Source organism: Octopus sinensis, linkage group LG11 (assembly GCF_006345805.1).
Source record: "Octopus sinensis linkage group LG11, ASM634580v1, whole genome shotgun sequence".
Classification (NCBI taxonomy): domain Eukaryota; kingdom Metazoa; phylum Mollusca; class Cephalopoda; order Octopoda; family Octopodidae; genus Octopus; species Octopus sinensis.
Genome location: NC_043007.1, coordinates 63,948,619 through 63,974,550, shown reverse-complemented (window position 1 = coordinate 63,974,550; position 25,932 = coordinate 63,948,619). Strand labels below are relative to the sequence as shown.

Genomic DNA, 25,932 nt, shown 5'->3' with positions numbered 1-25,932 from the left:
TTGGTTGCCATTTCCCCCAGCAGAAAACAGAATTTCGAGGAAGCATGCTGTTCCTTCATTTGCAAAAAACAAACGAACAAAGGAGAAGCACTGCAAAACAAAGATGCACCACATGGTAGTACGACTTCACTTGACAATGCTGGTCGGCATTACTGATGCTTGAAGATTGCATCAAGTGGCTTTTAGCAGCAGAAGTCTGCATGACAATGGGTTTGTCGCACAGAGAACGTTTCTAGTCACTTTCGGGTACCTATATATATATATATGTATGAATATATATGTATACAGGGTGTGTAAGATATTTGAGGACAGATCTGTTTTGGAAATTACTCAATGGCAGCTTCCAAAGAAGCTTTGGTGTTATGGGTGTGTTCATTGAAATCTCTCTCAACAACGCCCCCACATATAATAGTCCAATGGATTGAGATCTGGGGAATCTGATGCAGCCCTCTGGCTTACCAGTCAAACCATCTAACCCATGCCAGCGTGGAAAGCAGGTGTTAAATGATGATGATAATGCATATATTATTGATTTCAAATTTTGACACAGCTTGCAGGATGGGGTAAGTTGATTACATCGACCTCAGTGATCAACTGGTACTTACTTTTTTGACCTTGAAAGGATTATTTTCCTGCCAGATATCATTCCTGTTACTACCCTTATGTTTTCAAATAAGGGATATTTCTTTTTTTCCACATGTCCTCAAAAATACAGAGTTAGTACATAATCTGTTGACAGGGAATGACATCTGTCATTGTTTGTAGCTCAGCATTTTTATGTATGAAATATAGACATTTGCATAGACACACATATATCAACATACGCATGCATGTATGCACATATGCACACACATACACACGTAAGATGGGCTTCTACACAGTCTTTGTCTACCAAATTCACTGACAAGACACTGGTCAGCCCAGAGCTACAGAAGACGCCCAAAATGCTGCACAGTGAGACTGAATCTGAAACCATGTGTTTGAGAAGTAAATTTCTTAACCACACAGTCATGCCTGCACCTATATACTCACTTGATGTAAAACCCAACTGTTTTAGCAACCCATTTTATAATGTTCCCTATTTGTTGCCAAGAACCAACTGTTGTTATTATTTTTTGGATAGTTAAGGCAATGAGCTAGCAGAATTGTTTGCATACTGGACAAAATGTTTAGAGGCATTTTGTCTGTCTTTACATTTTCAGTTCAAATTCTGCCAAGGTTGACTTTGCCTTTCCTCCTTTTGGAGTTGATAAAATAAGTACGAGTTGAATACTGGGGTTGATGTAATCAACTATCCTTCCCACCAAATTTCAGACTTTGTGTCCATAGTAGGAAGTATTATTTCTTTGATAGCTTCAAGGTGGCGAGCTGGCAGAATCATTAGCACACTAGGCAAAATGCTTAGCAGCATTTCGCCAAACCTTACGTTTTGAGTTCAAATTCCGCCAAGGTCAACTTTGTCTTTCGTCCTTTCAGAGTTGATAAAATAAGTACCAGTTGAGCACTGGGGTTTGATGTAACTGACTTACCCCTTACTCTGAACTTGCTGGCCTTGTGTCAAAATTTGAAATTATTTCTTTGAGAGTTTTATATGAGCTTCTGCTGCGTCACCTGCTGGATCTCCATGCTTCTTAGGGTGTATTATTGTGAGTTCTTATTTTCACAGTGTTCAGATGTGTATAAACTCCTCCTATTCAATTTGTTTTGCAGTGGGATTTGCTTGTTATTTCTTGTGCTATATTAGTGGTGAGTGTAATGTTACGTGGTGTTGTGTGGTAAGTGTAACATCAGTTGTGTTATTTTATTGGGTAAATCTTATAGATTACATGTTGTAAGAGCAGTGATGTTTTATTTTATGAGGTGCTTATTGTATAGGGTGTGTGTATTATGTGTAAAGATTGTTCTATTTGGGCTGTGCTCTTGAAATGCTAATGTCTTGTGCAAGATGTGGGCTGTTCCTAGTAGAGTTATTTTTTTGACAGTATGTTGAGTTGTAAGTCTTGGTATAGCTTCTATTTTGTTGTTGTTGCTATTATTATTATTATTATTATTATTATTATTATTATTATTAATATTATTATTTTCTGCCGAGGTCAACTTTGTCTTTCATCCTTTCGGAGTCAATAAATTAAGTACCAGTGAAACACCGAGGATCAATGTAATTGACTAATCCCTTCCCTTGCAATTTCAGGCCTTCTGCCTTTAGTAGAAAGAATTACTACTACTACTACTACTACTATTATTATTATTATTATTATTATTATTATTATCATTATTATCATTATCATCATCATCATTATTATTATTATCATCAACTTAGCCTTTCATTCTTCCAGGGAAACTAAAGTACCAGTGAAGCACTGGGGTTAATATAATTGACTATTTCCTCCCCACAAGATTTTTGGCCTTGTGCCAATGTAAGAAGTTATCATCATCATCCACATTATTATTACTATTACTATTATTATTATTATTAAACCAGACTACTAGAAGGAAATGAATGCTCAACAGGTTTATTTGATAAGACAAGTGCTTATGTGAGACTGGGAAAAGAGAGGTTAAATTTCTAAACTGGATAGGAAGAGAATAGGAGATAGAGAAGTGGAGTGTTTTTGTGCGTGCACATGTGTGTGTGTGTATGTGTGTGTGCATATATGTCTATGTGAGTGCATGTAAAATATGGATGTGAGTGTGTATGTATGCTTTGTGCATGTGTGTGCGTGTGTGCACATGTGTAGTAGGGTGAAAGCTAAAAGTTACCATGAAGTAATATAGTTTGTTCTCTGCGTAAAGAGGCCATATCTTTTATGTATGTTGAATGATGGGATGTGGAAATATGCCCAAAAGGTGAATGAACATATTGCTACCATCACACCATTCCCAGCTAGAATGATAATAACAACAAAAAACAAAAACTGGAAACAATGTTCCTTCCCATTCCACATATGAAGGGAAACATTACAACAACAAGAGGAACAACAACTACTGCTGAAGCAGTAGTAATAGCAGCAGCCACCATTGAATAATGTAGTCTCATGCATTTCATAAAAAAAAAGAGAAAATGGTTGTAGCTGGAGCACTTTTGATCATAGATCTGCATTACCATGCCTAACCCAGGGCTAAATAACATCAGCAGCAACCACTTGTAATCTCATAATGAACACATTACTTTCACTACATTCTTCATCACAACCATCCTGCACCAACACAATAACATTCCCTACCCCCTATAACTTCATACTTGTAAAACACCAATAAAATCAATACCATCACTAAATCCACTACATCAAAAACCATTACAAGCATTATCAACAAAAACACAACTCTCTTCCTGCTTGGATGGCTTCCCCAATTCTCTGACTATACACTGTTCATTTAAAAATTTTCCACTAACCTACTACTGTCAAAGATGTAGAAACTCAGTGATAGAAGTTTTTGAGACAAATTAAAAGGCTTTGACATTGCTAACATTAAGACAAATTGTTTAAAAACTCTGGCTCTAGAATTATTCCATATTTTTAAAATATTTTGTTTCTTTTTCTGTCAAATTATTTCATTGATACCTAAAGAGAGCAACAATAGGTACCTGGACATTGAACAAGCACCCAAGAGATTGACTGTGAGGTTGGTGGCTTGTATCCGGTCATTGCTACTGCAGTGTGTCCAAGGCTATGTCAGTTAATTCTCATTTAGCCCTTTCTACTTAACTATAAAACAGGTATCATTAAATGAGAACAACGCAGTGTTACAAGAAGTGGTAGTATTGTAAATTAGTCAAGTATTTCCTTAGCTAACAATGCTCAGTTCAATCCTCTTCCTAGCTGTGTAACCAGAAGAGGAGTTGAATTTTTCAGGTAATAACTAGATATCAATGGATTTGATTCTGAAGAGTTAACTAATTAACTTGATTGTCTCTGACAATAGATGGATAGAACAAAAAATTATTTAAATAGCAATTCAGTTTTTTTGTTATAGTCTTTAGTGCTTTTCTTAACATTGATTGAATTATTATTTATCTAATCAAGTATATATTTACACTTCTAGATTTTAATTTATCAAACAAATTAAGACTGCACTTTAAAAATTGTCACTCACCCCATTAGTCTCAAACAAATAAACCATAACATAAATTTCTTTGCAAGGATTAAACTTTGAGCTACATATTTTCCCCTAATAATTCCATACATTGATAAAAGACAATAAATTTAGAGACGAAAAACATTGTCATTTGGAACTATTTAGTTTACACCTGATACTTTCTTAATTGACCCCTTTCTCCTATCAAGGTGAGAAAAAGTAAAGATGACACTGATAGCATTTGAACTCAGGTTATATAAAAGTGCAAAACTAAAGACCATATGGAATTCAGTTTTTGCACTCTACAAATTCTCCTGCTTCACATCCTTTGAAAAACCCTGAGTCACACTAAAAGCAGAGGCTGTGCTAAGACAGTCCATACAATAAACTTTGTACACATTCAACCTTCTGCCACACTGCACCTTATAATCATCACCACCCTATAGCAGAAGACACTTACCCAAGGTGTCATGTAGTGGCACTGAATTTAAAACTATATAGTTGGTAACTGAACTCCTCATTTACACAGCCATACCTGTGCATGAATGCTAGAAATCCTCATTCCCTGTTCTCTGAAGTCAATCCATCAAAAAGTGGTCACAGATGCTCACAGACACTTCTGATTTTGAAATACTGAACAATTGAGCTTATCTATATATCTACAACTCTAACGTCAAGAATAAATAACTATTTAAGCTTTCTTTTTTCCTTATTAATCACTGCACACCTGAATCCCTTGTCTTTTTATGACCAGTCTGTTTATATCAGAAGTTAACTAAACAGGGATTTGTGTCATAAAATAATGAGTTCTGAATTTTTTATCATCAAAATGTGTAAGTTACAATACATAACAATAAAAAGTTGTATATTCACCTGTGACAATAGGTAACATAGGAATAGATTCAGCAACAGCTCCTTTTAGAATTTGCACATCTCGGGATGATAGATTTGTTGCTCTTTTTAAATCAGGATTGGATAAACTTAATATCTCAGGGAAAGATTTCAATTTTGCTGAATAAATGAAAAAAATAAAAAGAGAAGAGAAAACACAATTATAAAATATATCAATATCATGACTTTGTGAAAAATGTTGCTGTTATTAATATTGTAAGAAATCATTATGAATGGCAGAATTGACAGAGTTTTGGAAAAAATACCAGGTGGTATTGCTTCTGGCTTTTTACTTTTTGAGTTTAAATCCCACCAAAGTTAATTTTTACCTTTCACTTTTCCAATAAAGTACCATTCAAAAAAAAAAGGTAAATTTAATTGGTTTAACCCTTCCTTCTAAATTTGTGATCTTGTGTCTATCTTAGAAACTATTAATCATTATTGAGGACAAAGAATGGAAGAATCAGCAGAACACTGAATAAAATACCTTACAGTATTCTGCCTCTTTGTGTTTCCAGTTCAGATCTCACCAAGATTGACTTTGCTTTTATCCTTTTAGAGGCCATACAAATAGAGCAAGTCAAATATTGATTTCAAATTTTGGCACAAGGCTAGCAATTTCTGGGTGGAGGCTAGTCAATTACATCATTCCCAGTGCCCAACTGGTGCTTACGTTATTGACTCCAAAAGGATAAAAGGGAAAGCTGACCTTGGTGGAATTTGAACACAGAATGTAAAGACAGACAAAAAGCTGTTGAGCATTTTGCCTGGCATGTAACAATTCTGCCAGCTTGCCACCTTAGAGCAAGTTAGATATTGGTCTCAATCTAATCAACTGTACTGTCCTACATATTGAATGAACTTGTGATGATGTTAGAAATTAACATTATCCTTACTTGTGGATTTAATTACATTCCTTTACATTAGGTGCTCAGATCTCACTGTGATCATCTCTTAGTCAAGTACCATCGTTAATTAACAAGAATTACACACTTTACCCACAAATGTGCTGCCTTATTAGAAACTATTATTATTAGTAATAATTAATTAGTGATATGTCAAAAGCAGTTGAACACTAGACTAGATGTCTACCATTTTGAGTTCAAATACTGCCATGACTGACTTTATTCTTTTATTCATTCAGGTTTGACAAATATGTACCAGGAATTTAGAAAGTTTGATTTAACCCTTTAGCATTTAAACTGACCATATCTGGCCAAAATATTCTGCCTGTTTTATGTTCAAACTGACCAGATTTGACCTTTCATACCTCCCCTACAATATCATTAAAAAAATTTTCAATCACGTCATTGAAATCTTGAAAGTATGAGATAATGCATGATTAATTCAAAACAATGTGAATAAATAAGCACTACATTTGAAAGACTAATCTGAATTCTAAAGGGTTAATCAATTATGCTTGTAATATTGTACCAAAGTAGGAAAATCATGTTTTTATAAATACTTTCTGCAAATATTCAAATACAATTTCAAGTGAGAACCTTGTAAAAATGACTACAAACTAAGCAAAGGCTTAGACATTATTAGTCAAAATCCATAATAAAATAGAAAATGCATAAATAAACTTCAGAGAAATACATTTTTATTTTATACGCACACTTAACACATACTTACACACATATTCTATTCCTAAAATAATAACACCAATAATGATCGACTTATTCTCTGGAGAAAAAAAATCTTCATAAAAAAATAAATTTAGATGTCAACAGACTATCTAATATAAAGGAGATACATACTCATGGGGAAAAAATTAGCTGATAAAATATAAATAATAAACAGTGAAAGATATAAACAAAGGATATGATAAATGTCAAATAACAAAATATTCAAAAAAATCAAACTACAAATACAGATTTCTAAAGTTAACAAATATATTTCTAACATTATAAAACCATAAGTAATGAAAGGCAATATCCTTACTCTAAAAAAAAAACTAAAAGTAAAACTTGTATGCTTATAGGTTGCTAACCAACAAAATGTAAACTACAATGGTACTAATAAAATATGAACACAATAGATTATGAGAAATATCTGATAGTAAGATAGTAATAAAATGATTGTATAGATCTACCTTCAAAACTAGTTGGAGTTCTCAAAAATACCTAGGAAACAGATAATAGATATTAACCAAATAATTTATACAACAGGCATAGTAATCACAAAGGGAAATGGATACTGTCTCAAAGGCCATCATGATGAAGCATCTAAACCCACATTAATATCAAAGAAAGACATTTTAATTAGAAAAAAAGAAAAAGAAAAGATATACCAATTATTATAAAATTTTGACATAAAACCTACAAGTGAGTTAAAAAAATGTAAGAAATATATGGAAATATAATGAAGGGAAAAATTTATGAAGTAGAAGAGTGCCTGAAATATAGAACCTCTATAAAAATTACAAAGAATCCAAATAGGAAAAAGCAGTAATACTTATACGAACAGAAGAAAGAGGTTTTATGGAGAATTACAGGCATGACTGTATGATTAAGAAGTTTGCTTCCCAGCCATATAGTTTCAAGTTCAGTCCCACTGTACTGCTTCGTAGGTGTCTTCTAAATTAGCCCCGGGCTGACCAATACCTTACAAAGCAGAAACTGTGGAATCCTGTAACGAGTGTGCATTTTTGTGTTTTGTTTGTCTCCCTGTTGCTTGACAACCAGTGTTAGTCTGTTTATGCCCCCATAACTTACCAGTTCAGCAAAAAGAGTCCAACAGAATAAGTACTAGATTTAAAAATTGTTACAGAGATCAATTTGCTTGACTAAATCCTTTAGAACAAGTAAAAGAATAAGAATAAACCGAAAGTCAACTGACCACCAACAAGAGAAGCAGAAGAATTTTGGAGAAGTATACAAAATTATAGAGAGCAGCAAGGCCCATAATGAGCAACAAATCCGAAACAACAACAATAAGGAAAGCTGTTCTGATGTTCATCCATTTCTTATTTATTCTATTCTTTATTTGGAAGAAATAGTTAAATAATAATGACAATGAGCTTATTGTACACAACACTACAGCTTGTTGGAAAAGGGTAAAAGAGGGGACAGGAAGCAGCATTAAGTCAAATAAAGACAGCAATAAGTGCGTGCACAGTACACAATTTAAAATATAAAAAGAGAGAAAAATGAACAGGGAAAATGCTACAGAGGAAAGGGTGAATAGGCATGTCAGGAGTAGTGTTGGAAAATTTTGGGAAGCATGGAACTTTTGAAGAATGTAATGTTCTGACAGCTAACAATCATCATAGATAGTTTATTTCATGTTTCAACAATTCTAACCAAAAGTTAATGAATGATAAATAAAAATAAATTTTCCCAACATGTGAATGTAAATATATACTGCTAACTATTATAGCCCATAATATATGAAAGAAATTGTGTTGTTATGTATCTATGAGCGTAAAAGTATTTTAATAGTATCCCTTTGAATTTTTTTTTCCGTTTTACATATAACCCATATTTCTGTCATTGCATTTAATTTCTTTGTATGACTACTTTCATTTTATGCACAACCACAATTTATGTATTGTATATCCAAATAATTAACTGAAAAAGTAAAACTTGGAAAAACAAATACAAAAAAATCCCTTTTTTGTGTTATTTTGCTATTTTGCTCCATAATCATTCGTTAAATATTAAGAATTTCTAGTTTCTGAATTATTAGAGAAGACACACAAACAGTTTATAAAACAAACTGAACAGGAACAGAAGTATTTAATTTTGTAATGGTTGGGTATATTTGATGAGAGAAGGGATGACAATAGTAGACTCAAAGAAGCGAAAAGGAAGGCAGCTGATCCCCACAAATACTGTGAGTACTACCTCCCATTCTTTGGCTTATTAATTAAGAGATTATGGTTTGGTAGCAGGTACCATGTTTTTTGCCAATTATTTTAGGAACTTATGTTGTCATAAGCAGACATTTATACTCCCAGTTTGTTCACTCTTAATTTGGTAGAATATCCAAGTTGTAATAGTTGGAAGGAGTAAGGGTAGCAGCAACAACTGGCTAGTTCTCATTAGTAGACTAGAGCAACATGGAAAGAAGTGCTTTGCCCAAGGACACAGTGTGCTTTCCTGTCCAGGAATTGAACCCATGACCTTATGATCATGAGTCACCCAAATCACATACAAGGTATAAACATCCTAACCACATATACAAGGTATAAATAGGAAGATGGTATAAAAATAGAAACCTAACAAATCAGAAAGTATAGGCATGTGAATAACTGTATAGTTAAAAAACTTAATTTGTAACCATTAATTCCAGTTTGATCTCACTGCACAGCACCTTGGACAAGCATGTTTTACCAGAGCCTTTTGTTGACCAAAAACTTGTAAGCAAAATTGAATAGCTAGGAATTTTACTGAAGCCAATTGTATAAAAACATGTGTGTGTGTGTGTGTGTGTGTTGAATATCAACAAAAGATATACATATCAGTAAGATAATAAACCAATGTGTCAAACAAAAACACTTTGTGGTATCCCTTCTATCTAAATTAGACACACACCCTTATTACTCTAAAATCTGAAATGAAGGTTCATGGGGAAATTGTAACCAATGATACTATTGTTAACAAAATGTATGACATATAAAATAAAATAGATAAAATCATTTAAATAAAAGTAACCCAATACATCAAAGAACCAATAACTAAAAGGTTTCTAGAACTGATAAAAATAAGCTGAATGAAACATTTGTAAAAACATCTAAGAGTCTAACAAAAAATTTGAAAACAAAAATGGCTTCCTGAATAAATAAAACCCATCCTAATTCTACGAAAATAAAGAATCATCAAATCTCTAAAAGAAGATAATTTGTCTATTTACAAACCTTCACATTAATTCTTGCACAAATGATAAATTGTAAGATGATGGAAAGCAATATTCTTCTTAAGATATAAAGATTTAGGGATTGTGAAGATCAACCACGCATTAGACAATAGATAAATAATCTTTTATCTTATCCTTGGTGCAGTCATTAGACTGCACTCATGCTGGGGTATTACCTTGACGGGTTTTCATCAAATGAATTGATCACAGGATTAATCTTTCTAAAGCCTGGCACTTATCTTATTGGTCAATTTTGCCAAACCACTAAGTTATGGGGATGTAAAGAAGTGGACACTGGCTGTCAAGCAGTGGTGGGGGACAAATACAAAGATACACACACGTACATATATATATATCCCCCTCCCACCCTCTCTCTCTCTTATATATATATATATATATATATATATATATATATATATATATATATATATATATATGTGTATATATATATATATATATATATATTATATATTATATATATATATATATATATATATATATATATATATATATATATATATATAGTTGACTTCTTTTAAATTGTCTACCAGATCCATTCACAAGGCTTTGGTTGGCTAGAGGCCATAGTGAAAGACACTTGCCCAAGGTTCCATGCAATGATGCTGGAATGAACCGGAATGGACTAAACAGAATACAGTATTCACAGATGAGAGAAGAGGTGAGGAATACATATAGTAGTACTTAATACATAAGATCTTTATAATATTAACATTCAAAGTCTCTTTGTTTGTGTGTTCTATAATTTTAGCAAAACTATACATTGTGCCAATAAAATCTTCCAACAAATGTACTCTTAAATACACAATCTTTTACTTAAAATATCTTCCACTTCATTCATCAACCTAAAACCCTGAAAAACCAAGACTGCTGTTGATTATTGTTTTAATACAGCCCAGTAATTTTGAGCTGTTCAAGAAATGTAAAAATTCATGAATAACAGACACACACACACATGTGCACACACACAGACATATACCCACACAGACACTAGCATACATATACACACACACTCACTCATTCCCCAACAAACACATAGGAACATACATCGACCGAGAGAGAAAGGGAGAAACTCCTTTTAATTTGCATTCTCTCGAGTTAGAGCATTTTAACTCTTTAGCATTTAGATTATTCCGTCATATATATTACTTATTTATTCACATTGTTTTGAATTAATCTAACATTATCTTGTAACTTTGAGATTTTGATGATGAGATTGTTTATTTTTAGAATGACACTGCAGTGTAGGTGTGAGAGGCTTGAACTGGTAAGTTTGAAGCTAAAACAGGTAAAATATTTTGGCTGGATATGGCCAGTCTAAATGCTAAAGGGCTGAAGATTCAGGCAAACAGACATAGATATCTATAATAAGGAAAAAACACTAAAATGATTTATTTTTAACAATGCTAGCTAAATAATATTAACTTTTACTGATGGTATCAAGTGGAATCAGCCCAAAACCATGTGGCTATGAAGCAATGTCTACACCATAACTTTTGTTCCTATGTTGAATTATATCCTTTTTTTTTCATACAGTTTATATACTTAAAGTAATATATAACACATACATACATATATGCATACATACATACATACATACCTACATGCATACATATATTGGGTCATCCCATAAATAATGCAGTTTTTTTATACTTCTTTTATTTTTCAAAATTAAGATAACCAAAGTTCTTTTTTAATCTAAAATATACTCTTCATTTTCAACAATTTTCTTCCAGCTATCTGTTAGACTTGCAAGGCCCCTCTCCCAAAATTCACTTGTCTGTGATGAAAAATACTCCTCCAGTACTATTCTGACCTCGTCTACAGAATTCATATTTTTTTTGTCCAAATGATTTTGAAGACTGCAAAATAAATGATAATTGGATGGGCAATGTCTGGCGAATATGATGGGTGGGGCATCATTTCCCATTCAAACTACTCTAGACTTGGAATGTCATCCTTGCTGTATGTGGCCGAGCATTATCCTGATGGAAGAACACCTTTCGTCTTGAAAGCAAAGATGGTCATTTTTCTTCTAGTGCTGACTTAAGCCACTCAAGCTGCTTGCAGTAGATTTCCTTTGTTATCATTTGGTGTGGGTTTAAAAGTTCAAGGTGAACTAAACTTTTCATATCCCACCAAACAGATAACAATACCTTACATGGGTGAAAACCTTCTTTAGCCTGGGGTGCTGGTATTTCTCCTTTCCCTACCCATTATCTTCAGCACTTGACAATTTTATAGAGAACCAATTTCTTGTCATCAGTCACCATTCAGTCCAAAAAAGGTTCATTCATGAGACGTGGCAGCAAAGAAGAGCACCCATTTACTCTCTGTGAGTAGTTAGACTTGGAAAGTTTGTGAGGAACCCATTGACCCAATTTGCTGACTTTTCTGATGGTGTTGATGAATGGTTGAATGACCAAAACCAAGCTTCTCTGCTAGTTCCTCAACAGTTACAATAGGATTTTGTTCCACCAGGGTTTGTAGGACATCCTCATTAAGCTCTACAGATCTTCCAGGATGAGTTTCTAGGCTGTAGTTTCCAGCTCGGAATTGCTGGAACTACCGTTGACACTGGCTTATGCTTACTGTCTGATCCCCGTATACTGCATTAATATACCTTGCATTTTCCATTGTGTTGTTGCCTTTATTGAACTCATAAAGCAAAATATGCTGAATATGCGCCTTTGTCACTTCCATTATAGCTTTGAAAAAATAACTGTTAAAATCGAACTGCACTCTTCAAAACTTGCACTAAGAATAAGGACAACATAAAATTACTACCAGCTTTTATAGCAAGTTAATGCAGGTAGTTTATTCCATCCCTCTCTGACTTTTAGTTCATGCAATTGAAAAAACCACATTATTTATGGGATGACCCAATAAATATGCATGCATGCATACATACATACATATGTACAGGTTGGTGTTAGGAAGGACATCCAGCCGTAAAAACCATGCCAAAACAAACACAAAAGTCTGGTGTAGTCTTCTACCTGGCTGGCTCCAGCATGGGAGATGGACATTAAATGAAGATGATGATGATGATAATACAGGGTTACCCATTTGCAGCTGAGTGGACTGGAGCAAAATAAAATGAAGTGTTTTGCTCAAGAACACAATGCACCGACAGTCAAAAAATGAAACCATAATCTTGAGATTGTGAGTGCAACGCCCTAACCAGTAGACCGAGTGCCTTCACACACACACACATTAAAGGATGATTTCAGGACATTGACTCTTATAGAGGAGATGACAAAGGACTGAGATATCTGACACCTTTCTGTACTCAAGAAGACCCATCCTCCATACCAGAAGTGCTAATGTCACTCCCCCTGCTGAAGAGGATTAGCCAGCAAGAGTCCTGTGTACTGTTGTCATGTAAAAAGCACCCAGCACACTCTGTAAAGTAGTTGGTGTTAGGAAGGGCATCAAGTCATAGAAACCAACCCAAATCAGACAGGAACCTGGTGCAGTTCTCCAACTTTTCAGCTCTGATCAAACAGTCCAATGCATGCCAGCACAGAAAATGAATGTTAAAGAAGGATGATGATGAAGATGATGATGATGATGATGATGATAAATTTTGAATTAGAAGCATTTCTAATAATAGAAACATTATGGATGCCACATACTTAATATACATGTATTATTTATACACTGATTAACTGCGGAATTTTGTCTGAGGAAAGTCCCTTTCAGGCATCAAGTATCAAAAAACGGTGAATACGTCAAAACCAGATGAAATAAACTGAACTGTAGGTGAATGAGAATGGTGGCTATTGATATTTCGCTGTTGTCTCAGCTCATTGGCAACATATACTCAAGTCATCCCCAAAATGAATTTGCATCACTAGGTGAGGTATATATGCTAATAGTATAAAACCTATCAGCTGATGTGCAATGGTGCTGTATAAGTAAAACAAAAGTTTTAAATGAAAAGCAGCTCTAATACACACACATGCATGCACACATGCACACATGCACGCATGCACACACACACACACACACACACACACACACACACAAACACACACCAGTCTAACTTCTTTATTTTTCTATTTCTAGGTAGAAATTTCTTTATGATTCTGAAAAAAAAAATGTTTAAAGTTTTTCTTTTTTTTCGTTTTGCTTGCCCTTACACTTTCTGTTTAGTGTACATAACCAACCATAACTTTTCTATTTGACATTTTCCCTTTTTATTTTTAAATATTTTTATGTATTAAGCATAAAAGATGGATTAACTCCTGTGAGAAAAGAAATTGGTTTAGAGTTAGGGTATAAGATTAGGATATCGGGTAAGGTTTTAAGGGTGAGGTATAGAGTTTAGGGTTAGACTTGTGTGGATAGGGGTAAAGAGAGCAAAAAAGCTCCTAGTACACCTTGTAAAGTAAATGGTGTTAGAAGGGCATCCAGTAATAGAAACTATGCCAAAATGAACTCAGGAACAAGATGCAGTCCTTGGATCCATCAGATCCTGTCAAGCTGTCCAACCCATGCCAGCATGGAACTTAGACATTAAATGATGATGATAAATTGTATATAAAATATATTTGATATTCAACTTACATACACACACACACAAATTGAATGTTGATAACATTTCTGTTTTCTTAACACTATGTATCTTTAAAGCAGATCTGTGTTGATGAAAATCTGAGGTTCCTGGTCTTTAAATGATGGATATGAGTTAAGTATGTGAAATTAATAATGTTTACATTATTGAGCTGCTTCTAATGCATAATTTAATTTATTCTACATGAGTTATATTAATTTAGAAAGTGAAAAAGAAATGTGTATATCTATTTCAAATAATATACTCATTGTGTTCAAAATAATACATTTATACAGGATTATGATCATTTCTCATTCGATAGATTGGCCACCAGTGGTGTGCCTTGTTTCCCAGGCAGTGCTAGGTATTCTAGTTAGTCTATAAAACTGAAGTAAGCACACCAGACAAAATGACTAGTGGCATTTTGTTTGCCTTTACTTCTGAGTTCAAATTCCACTGAGGTTGACTTTACCTTTCATCCTTCTGGGGTAGATAAAATAAGTAGCAGTTGACTATTGGGGCCTATGTAATCAACTTACTTCCCCTCCCCCAAAGTTGTTGGCCTTGAAATCAATATATGAAACTAAAGTGAATGTTAGAAATAAGGTTATAAGTATCAATGTTCTAGCTGACCCAGTAAGAAGTGAGTTATAATATACACATGCTGTGATGAAGTGAATTTTTGAAAAGAGAAATACCAGTGGAAACAAAGAGAATGTATTCATTCATTTAGATCAAAGTAATTTTTATCGATGTATCAAAGTATTAAAATGGGTTCTTTCATTTTTAGGGGTTATGATTTGGGGGGGATTTGGCTAGCATTTCTACAACTACATGGTTGAGCAACCATGTAGAGCAGTGGTTCTCAAGCATTTTTACCTATGGACTCCTTTGATTACTGTTTTATTCTGGTGGACCCCCATAGCCATTCGATGTTTGAAAACTAGTTTTATAGATATTTCTTTCAAAATTCTTATTTTGTTTTCTACACATTCACTTGTGTAGGCTGAACTATGTAAAATGTCAAAGAAAGAAACCTAGTTGTTACTTGCATCTGAAGTAAAAAAATTTCAAGGACTCTTAAAATACTACTGTGGACTCAATTTACTATTTTGTTTGTGTAGACACTCCAAAATCTTATATGGACCACAAGGGGCCATATGGATTCCCATTGAGAACTACTGATGTAGAGGTTCTCTTGTTGATTTATTGTTAAATAGTGAAAGTAATCCAAGTAAACCCATAATGCAACAGATATAAATCAAACATTAGGGTACTACACCAAAATTCAGCCTACCAAAATAAACCATTGCTATAAGTGGCATCAATTCCAGTATAGCCTATTTCATCAGCTTATGTAAAAACAAAAAAACAAAAAAACAAAAAAAAAACGCCTCTACCTCTGCTTTTTAATTTTATTGAGGCAATTTTAGTTTTCTTGAAAAGAAGTAGGAATGAAAAGTGCAAAGCATTAAATATCTTGTATCATTTTTCAACATTCCTGTTGAGAAAGAACACAGTCAAACTGAAAATAGGATAAAATGTTGATATGTTAGCTAAACACCTAGAAGGTCAAGTGACCAACTTATCATCAAACACAGTTTTGTTGGTTTGAACTATATCAATGTCAATGAAGAAGTTTGTTCATTAAATTAATGTTTCCACAAGTCACAAGATGTCAAAGTCCTACAAAGCTGTTCATTCTTACCCTCTTTTTAGTTTTGTTTGTTATGCAAGCAGAGAAAGGGATAATTTCGCTACCAGAGAAATACAAGTATTAAATACTTCAGATTACCTTTCAACATTCCTGTCTAGAAATGGAATATCTCTGGGCTTAGATTTCTCTGTGTGTGTGTGGAGAGGGGGCAGTGGGTGGAGTGATCTAGGAGGAAAAAAACCCCAACAACAATGAAGAAGTGAATACAAAAGGTGAAAGAGAAGAATTGAAGCTCATAAAGCTTAGATTAAGTTATTTTAGGACATTTAATAGTTCAAAGAGATGAAGAAGGTGAAGAGAAACTCTATGACAGATGCAAAAATTTATCTTATAAAATATGTCCATTGCTGATGAATCAGAAGTTTTTTTATATTTCATTTTTTTCAAACTAGTAGTTAAACTGAAGTTTGCAGAAAATATTAAAAAAAAGAACCTCCCATAACAACTCCAGCATAATTAGGGGCTATAAACTATTCAGAAAAGGAGTAGAAAACATAGAGATTGTGTTTCTGAGAGAGAGAATTGGAGAGAAAGAGAGGTTAGAATGAGTGTGAATGAGTGAGTGAGTGAGTGTGTGTGTGTGGTGTGTGTGTGTGTGTGTGTGTGTGTGTGTGTGTGTGTGTGTGTGTGTGTGTGTGTGTGTGTACAACTTGAACAGTTGAAAGTAAGAGTAAGATGGTTAAGGAAAGATAAGCTGAAGAGAGTGAAAAGTATTTGAGAAAGGCAGATGGGCAGACAGTGAAGAACAGACAGATACTTAGATAAATAGATAGATAGATAGATAGATAGATAGATAGATAGATAGATAGATAGATAGATAGATATAGATAGATAGATAGATAGATAGATATGCTGCAATGCCTCAAGTAATCAATAAATTATAAGGAAGTGACTAGAAAGGATGATGCTCTGGAATAAAAAATAAATAAAACACTACAGAAATAAACTTTGTTTATGAAATGCTATTCTCAAATTGAGGACTAATAAAGGTGAAGGATGATAATGATGTTGATGATGATGGTGATGAGGAAGATGATGGTTATGATGATGATGATGATGACAACAATGATGTAGATGAAAAGAAAAAGAATGCAGAAGAAAAGGAGAAGATAAGAATGATGGCAATGATGATGAGGGTGATGATGATTGCAATGATGATGATGGTGGAGGATGAGTAGGAGGGGAGGGGAGCAGGAAAATAGTGTGATTAGAAGAAATGAAAACAAAAAAAATACCTTGCAAAAAAAAAAAAAAAAAAGAGAAAGAAATGAAAAGGAGATTGAAAAAGAAAGATAAACTTCTTTTTGCAAACATTCCCCTAATGAGAACCTGATGAATGCAATTTCTAATTTGACAGAATCTAAATTCACATGAAACCTGCCAGCAACATGGTAGCAACATGGATTAGAGTCTTCAAGTTCTTGGATAAACGCCACTGAATTTCTGACTGCTGCTGTTCAAGATTTACTTAGCTTTTCCTGCAAATCATCACTTTCTTCAACAACAGATATCATATTACACACTTTCTCTCTCCCTCTATGCATGTCCTCTGTGCTAGTGTCCTGTCTGTCTATCTGTCTCTCTCTCCCCCTTCTTTCACTTACTTCTTTTGATAACCCCTCTACTCCTGCACTCTCTCTCTCTCTCTGCTTGTCTATCAGTCTCTCTCTCTTCCTCTTTTTTGTATATAGTCCTCCTTTGTTTGCTCCCTCTACTCCCACTCTTCATTTACACACACACTTTCTCTCTTTATCTCACATTCCTCTTTTACTTGCTCCTGCTACTCTAACCCACTCATTCACTCTCTCTCTCTGCTTGTCTGTCAGTGTCTCTCTCACACACTTTTATCTGCTCCCTCTATTCCCATTCTCCAGCTGTCTCTTCACATCAGTATCTTTCACTTGCATCTTTTGCTTCTTCTTCCTCTCTGTCTGCAACTCATTCTCACTTGTTCTCTCTCAAAACCTCTTCTCTTCACCTTTATAGCTTCCTCAAATTATCTCACTCATTCTCTCTATCTTTCTCTGCCTATATCTTCCCCCTCACACCTTTAAAAATTGCATTCGATTCTCCCACACCTCCCATTTATGCTCTCTTATATTTCACTTACTCTTTCTACCTTTTCTCTTGCTTTCTTTGTTTTTCTCTCATTTTCTACATTTTCACTCACTTCTGTTGACTCCACTCTTCCCCCAATTCACTCAGTATCTTGTCTTTCTTTCTCTTTTCTTCCAATCTTTTATTTGCTCACTCACTCACTTTCTCTCTCTCTCCCTTGCTTAGAGAGATTTATTTTCTTTGTTCTTTATCTTTCTACCTTTGCAGTGTCTCCCTCTTTTATCCATATCTCCATCTTTTATTCTCTCTCTCTCTTTCTCTCAACTAAACCTTTTGGTATGATACCAATTTCCTCTACTCCTATATAATATTTCACAGTAAGTACAGCATTATTTAAAAAAAAAAAGAAAGAAAACAAACCTTTCAGCTACTATTTACAGATTAGTTTATCTTACAATAGAAGATTCAGTGATTTGTAAAGGGAAAGATTCATAACATAGACAGAAACAGTTCAGATTTGTAGCAGAGAAGTTGCTGGAAATGCTTTGTCATTGATTCCTTACTAAAAAAAATGCAAGAACATTTGTGACATTAGTCAAAACAATTCCAAGTGGGGAGCAAAACCAGGTCATGTATTGAGTTTAACCACAAATAAATTGAAAGATTGCAGATGATAAGATAGAAAGCCTGATTTTTGGTGAGAAAAAGAGAACAGTTAACCAAACCGAGTCTGACTTATCACATGAGTGTAGTTGATATTACAACCATGTGATTCTGTATTTGATACCACTACATGGCAGCTTGGATATCTTCTATGAAAGTCTTGAATTAACCAAAGTCTTGTGAGTCAAATTTGTTTGGTGAAAACTGTGCAGAAGCCTGTCAGGTGTGTGTGTGCGCGTGCATGCAAATGTGTGCACATCATCATCTTCATTGTTATCGTTTTTAACATTCACTTTTCCATGCATGCTTAGGTTAGTTGGGATTCATTGAAGCAGATATTCTATGGCTTGGATACCCTTCCTGTCACCAACCCTCATCTGTTTCCAAGTAAGGTAATATTTCTCCATGGCCAGTTGTTTTCACAAAAGACTGGAAGCAAAGGACACAACTTATATGATGGTAGTATTTGTACACATGCTTCATACAATTAATGTCATGACAAAGGGTCACAAACATACATACATGCACACACATGTACAAGAATGGGCTGAAAAGTTCATAGTCTGACTATGAAGGAGCAATGTTAGACCTGTGAAAGCTTGCTTGTATTAATTTCAACTCTTCTTATTAATAACTTCATTGTTTCTTTTCAGGTAAACTGACATCTCAGTGTTCAAAGAAGACTTCAAAAGTAACAAGTACTGACTTCCGTTGAAAATGGACAAAATTTGGCATCATGGTGTTATCAAGGACCTGCATTCATGGTGACATGCTTGCTATATTAAAGAATGATAGCTTTGATAGTGTTCACCACATAGATGACAGGAGATTGACCATAAATCAAATAGCTAATGACATTAGCATATCCCATGAGAGAGTTGGGAATATTTTGTACAATGAACTTGGCATGATGAAGGTTTTTGTGTGGTGAGTATCACATCTTCTGACACCTGATCAAAAGCACACCAGGCAGAAAACACCATGGGAAAATCTGACATTGTTTCAGGCAGATCTAGCTGATTTCCTTGAATGTTTCCTAACCCAGGATGAGTGTTGGTTTCGTCACTTTGAACCAGAGACAATCCATGCTGTAGAAACACCCCTCCTCACCTATTCCAAACAAAGCAAAGGTCATTTCATCTGCAGAGAAGGTGCTGGCCTGTTTTTGGGGATGCAAAAGGCATTGCATTTATTGACTATCTTCAAACAAGCCACACCATCAATGGAGAATGCCATGCCAACTTGCTGAGGCAGTTACAAAAAGCTATGAAAACCAAATGCCCAGGAAAACTGACACAAGGGGTCTTGTTTCATCAGGACAATGCTCCAGCACAAAAGTCCTTGCTTTCAATGGCTGCTGAACATGATTGTGGCTTTGAACTGGTTGATCACCCACCATATTCTGATTTGGCCCCATCTGACTATCATCTGTTCTCCAACATGAAAAAAACACTTGCAAAACTGGTGCATTGCAGTGATGATGGCATCATATCTACTGTTGATGACTCTTTTGACCAACAGGATGAGAGCTTCTACACCAATGGGATCCAAGCATTGCAATACTGATGGAAGAAGTGTGTGGACTGCAAAGGGAATGATGTTGAAAAATAAACCTCATTTGGTCACATTCCATGAAAGTATCTTGGATAGCCTATGAACTTTTCAGCTGACCCTTGTATCTTTATATTTCATCATCTACTTGCTTCAGTCATTGGACTGCTGCCATGCTGGAGCATCGCCTTGAAGGATTTAGTTGTACAAATGAAATCTAGTATTTTTTTTCTAAGTCAGGTATGTATTCTATTAGCCTTTTTTGCCAAACCATGAGGTTACAGGGATATAAACAAACCAACACCGGTTGTCAAGTGGTGAAAAAGACTAACATAAATACAAACACACACACACATATATAAACACACACACACACAACTGGTTTCCACACAATTTCCATTTACTAAAGTGACTCAAAAGGCATTGGTCTGCCCAGAGCTAGAGTGAAAGACATTTGCCCAAGGTGCTGTGGAATAAGACTAAACCTGAAACCACATGGTTGCAAAGTGAGCTTCTTAACAACACAGTCATGCCTGGGACTTCTTCCAGTTTTCATCCACCAAATCTATTCAGAAGGTTTCTGTCAGTCCAGGGCTGTAGTAGAAGTGTTTTAGAATACAGATCATATGTTTAGGCTGTAAATCTTAAGGCTGAAAGCTATATTAATAAACTTTTCCATTTTATGGGTAATTTAGTCTGTTAATGTAAATTGTACAGCACAAACAGCACAGATCACTAATAGAGTCAAACTGAGACAAGTGACCAGTGAGCTGTGAAAAGTGGCAGTGTGTCACATATTATCGGACTCTTTTGAGAAGTCTTTCAAAATTAATTGAAAAGATGAAAATTCTCACTACTATATGAGTGAAAAAATTTGAAATACAGTTGCAATACGTGAGGATGTATTAAAAGATTTAGTTCAATAGTATATTTTTCACACTTATTGAAATGAAAACTACAGAGGCTATGGCTGAAATAAACTGAAACATAGTCATGCACTGAATATGTCCATAAAACATCAATTTCAAGGATAGCTTGATGCTAATTTAGTTCTTATCCTTATGAAATTTCAGTTTCAAAATTGAATAACACTGTCATACCATAATTAGCCTAAATGAATTGAATGACATGACAACCTCTCGTTCTTAGTTTAGAACTTAGTATTTAGTTTTTTGCCACTTTGACATTTATATATGAACTTTATAGTGAATTTCAGTTTGTATTTTCCATATTTTGAAATATAATCTTACTTTTTCAAGGCACACTTAATTACATCATGTGGCACACAGTTTGGGAACCAGATGGTTTGAGTGTTTGATTCATGATCATAATGTCATGGGTTTAATTCCTGGACTAGGTAATATGTTGTGTTCTTCAGCAAGGCACTTCATTTCACATTGTTCCAGTGCATTCAGCCGAAAATAAATACCAATTGAGTGCTGGTGCAGCTTTCTTTTCCTCCCTCCAACTGTCACACTCTAGATGTGACATTGGATCAAAGAACGGGATAGTTGAGACAGTGTCTGTGCATGCTCATTACTACATAGATATCTAAGCAATTAGCAAATGCACAGTACATGTTATCACAACACATTTGTTCACTGGCTCTCACACAATTGCAACATTGGATTAGTTCCAAATATTTGGCCAACTACTGTGTAATCAGCCAGTTTGAGATAAATTAATACTGCTCAAAATAGAACAATAAGAGCCAGATTTTTTGTTTACACTGGTTTCACAGATTCCCAAATACATTTTGTCACTATCCAATTCCATTATTATGAATTTGAATTGAGAGCTTGAGTCATAGTGATTCTTTTATTAGCTGATTACACAACCATGAATGCCGCCCATAAGGATGTGTTGCAGTTACTCTCTTGATAGAGCTTGGTGGTCCTGGCCATTGATCTTCTAGGATTCCTCCACTCAGCATCAATGTAAGAAGCGCCATTAGCTCAGTTGATTTCTTCCACTACCTCTTCACAATCTGCCATGCTGCAGTCCCATGACTTTGCTGTATCCCTGGCAAGGTGGCTGAATGGGTACTGTGCTTTGCCAAAGGGCAGTCGTAACGATGCAGAGCACGGTCATTATTCTGTAAGGAATTTTCAAAACACCCGCTAAGAGCCAGATTACTGGGTTTTAAAACTTTTTTGTGTCAGGTGTTTCCAGTAATGATGCAAAGAGAACCAAATCTTAAGCAATACTAACTATTCTTTTGGGCCAAAATATGTACCAAAGAGAAAAGTGTAACTCATTGATAAAGGCAGTAGAGAATTTGTATAATTAATGAGATTATGTGTAATTAATATAATTAATAAGTACAGAATTTGTATAATTAGTGCCAACAGCACTATGCACAAAACTTGCTATAGGCAAAATTCTAAGAGAGACGAATAGGAGAAAGAGGGAGTGGTGGTTGTAGTGGTTCTGTTTGCTGAATAGCAACAACAGCTATGAGGGTACCACTAGAAACATCAGCCAAATCTTCCTTAAATCACATCTGAAATAAGGAATGGGCACATTAGATAATGCTGTCCTACACATTCTAAAAAAGATGGAATAGCTTTGATCATAGGTCTGCATGAGCAGAGTTGATCTAAGGCTAATCTACAATAACAGCGACAAAATAGCTAGAAATTAACTAAATTTCATGATCTTGTAGTCAGTAGGAACTTTGAAGCGAGACACTTTGATGGATAATCTAGCTTTTATTGTTTATCCAACAGTAATTCACTAAAATTTTAGATCTGTTGAAAAGTGATCAGGTATAGTTGCACAGAATGGATTGAACTGCAGAGAATCACTACCATCGTCGCCGCCACCACCACCATTCTTTTAACTGCTAGTCCCGACTTGTTTCCAAGCAATAATCTCACAGTCTATCAACAAACAGTCAAGACATGCTTTTGCAGTGGACTGCAAGCAAATGACAGTCAGCAAAGCCCTTGCTTACAACCTCTGAGGAAAATCTGAACACACACAAACATATATAATATGGGTGTGAGTGTGTCTCACACACAGAAGACATTTGCCCAAGATGCCATGTAGTGGGGTTGAACCCAAGACCATGTGATTAGGGAACACATTTCTCAATCACACAGTTATGATCACACTCTATGTAAAATTTGTATCTTTTTCTAAGTGTTTGTATAATATTTAAAAAAAAACTCTAGTGGACATCTAAATTCTGCTCTGTTGACTGATAATTAAATATTTGTGATGATGGATTCTCATTTTGTATATATTATTCCAGCAGCAGAGGAAATCTTTTTAAGTTTGCAAAATCTAGGCATCATATTTTCTTTCTAATAAGTATGAACCTTATATACTCTGAGATACACTAAAATATACTCTAACTACAAACTTACCAACACCCTGTGTCCTTCATCTACTCACACTTCAATGGATTCCATTTCTCTAGATTTGACAAATATATACCACTTGAAATACTAGCCAGTTTTTCCTTTTTTATCATTTCTACAGTGTTGCACCTATCAAGAACTTGTACACTCTCTCTGTAACACCATTGCCCTTCTGCATTGACCCTCCATCTGCTGAAATGAACTGTTTGCATTGAACTGACCAGGTTGGAAGGGCCCACAAAGGCTATACCTTCTTTATCTGATTAATAAATAATTTTTTTTAAAAGTTGAAAGTAATGTATACAGTACATACTGTGAGGTATGTACAATCCTTATTGTCATTGTCATCATCATCATCATCATCATCATCATTTAACATCTGTTTTCCATGCTGGCATGGGTTGGACAGTTTGACAGAAATTGGCAAGTCAGGAGACTGCACCAAGCTCTACTGTTTGCTTTGGCACAGTTTCTATATTTGGATGCCCTTCCTAGTGCCAACCACTTCACAGAGTGTACTGGGTACTTTTTATGTGGCACCAGTAACAGTGAAGTCACCAAATAATTTCCAAGAGAAGACCCCCTCAAGTGAGCTGGGGAGTACTGTTGAGGAAGGTGGCTTTGTACTAGATGAAAGGTTAGAGTATGAGTAGAGGGACAGAAATAGACACCTTGTGGTAACAGATATACATAGCTATCTCAGAAGGAGAGAGCGTGGAGAGAGGGAGATAGGTGAGAGAAAGGAGAGAGAGAGAGGGGAGAGAGGTGTGATGTGAGTAATCAGAGAAAATAACATTAGCATCAAAACTAACAAAAACGTCAAGATTATTCATTAATTGTTATAGAGTAAGTAGCATACAAACTGATAAAGCAACAGCTAACCTCCTCTTTTAAACAAATCTTTACTATCTATAATGACAGGTACCACAAAAGAGAGTTCAAATTCTAAAATTCTAGGATAATCAAGCAAAAGGAAGGACATAATTAGAAAGCTTCTGATAAACCTAACATAAATTTGTTCAGGTCATTACTAAATGTTTAATGTGTTACTCTTCCACCTGCTATAGTGCCATAATTTACTGGAGCTGCTCAGTTACTCAATAATTCAACGAACAAACAACACTAATGAAAGAACATGTAGGAAAGTCTCTCAAACTGCTAAAATATTCAATGATTATGCTTGATTGAAAAGGTCTAATAAGGATTTCTGATATAGGCACAAGGCCTCAAATTTTAAGTTTGAGAAACAGTTGATTACATCAATTCTAGCACCTGACTTTGGAAGAATAAATGGTAAAGTTGACCTCAGTGCAGGGCTGTTGCTAAGCCCTTGCAGTTGCAGGGGGCCTCCATGGTTGAGGGGCCCCATGTTAAGATCAAACTACATAGATGAGCCATCTATTTACTTTGGTTAAGATGTTAACTGAAAAGACAAGGAAAAAAATATGAGGGTGTACTGTAAATAAATTTAAAAGAAACGAAATAAGTAAACGAAAAAAGCTTTTCAACAAATTCCTTAGGAAATAAGAACAACTTCAAGAGAAAAGATACAAAAAAGAAGCAATGGTGATGAAAGGTCAGAGTTGTATACTTATACATACATACAAACATACACACACAGGCATACATACATACACACACGTATATATGTCTGGCTTTTAGCTGTTTTGTTTTATGAAGTCCATTCACAAGGCTTTGGCCAGCTCAGAGGGAAAAAGAAAGAGAGAGACATGTACCTATTTCTTTATTACCCACAAGGGGCTGAACATAGAGGGGACAAACATGGACAGACATAGGTATTAAGTCGATGATATCGACCCCAGTGCTTAACTGGTACTTAATTTATCGACCCCGAAAGGATGAAAGGCAAAGTCGACCTCGGCGGAATTTGAACTCACAACGTAACGGCAGACGAAATACCGCTAAGCATTTCGCCCGACGTGCTAACGATTCTGCTACCAAACACACACATGTCGCTTAGTCTCGCTGTCTCTCCCTCTTTCTCTATTCATTTCTCTCTCCATGTGGTGTATATAAATATATATATATATATATATATATATATATATATATATATTTGGTGTTGTTATTTGATGTTGAAAAGCTGGTCACTTTGTACCCAGAACAGTAGCCTTTGACCTCCTAAGGCAATAAAAACTGGAGGCAAAATTCTT

At 34.9% G+C, this 25,932-nt stretch overlaps 1 protein-coding gene across 8 annotated transcripts in view; it reads right to left on the bottom strand.

Annotated features, from left to right (window-relative positions):
• The window catches only part of LOC115217405 (DNA repair protein XRCC3-like), a 215,100-nt gene that overhangs the window by 97,480 nt on the left and 91,688 nt on the right, over window positions 1-25,932 (bottom strand). For 7 of the 8 annotated variants that reach the window (XM_036507601.1, XM_029787095.2, XM_036507598.1 and 4 more), the window contains exon 2: window positions 4,951-5,088. In XM_036507601.1, the coding sequence (XP_036363494.1) occupies window positions 4,951-4,969 (19 nt within the window). In that variant the 5' untranslated portion in view covers window positions 4,970-5,088. Of the gene's footprint in view, window positions 1-4,950; window positions 5,089-9,252; window positions 9,311-25,932 lie in introns of those variants that run through there. The other variant, XM_036507599.1, reaches the window with a different exon arrangement.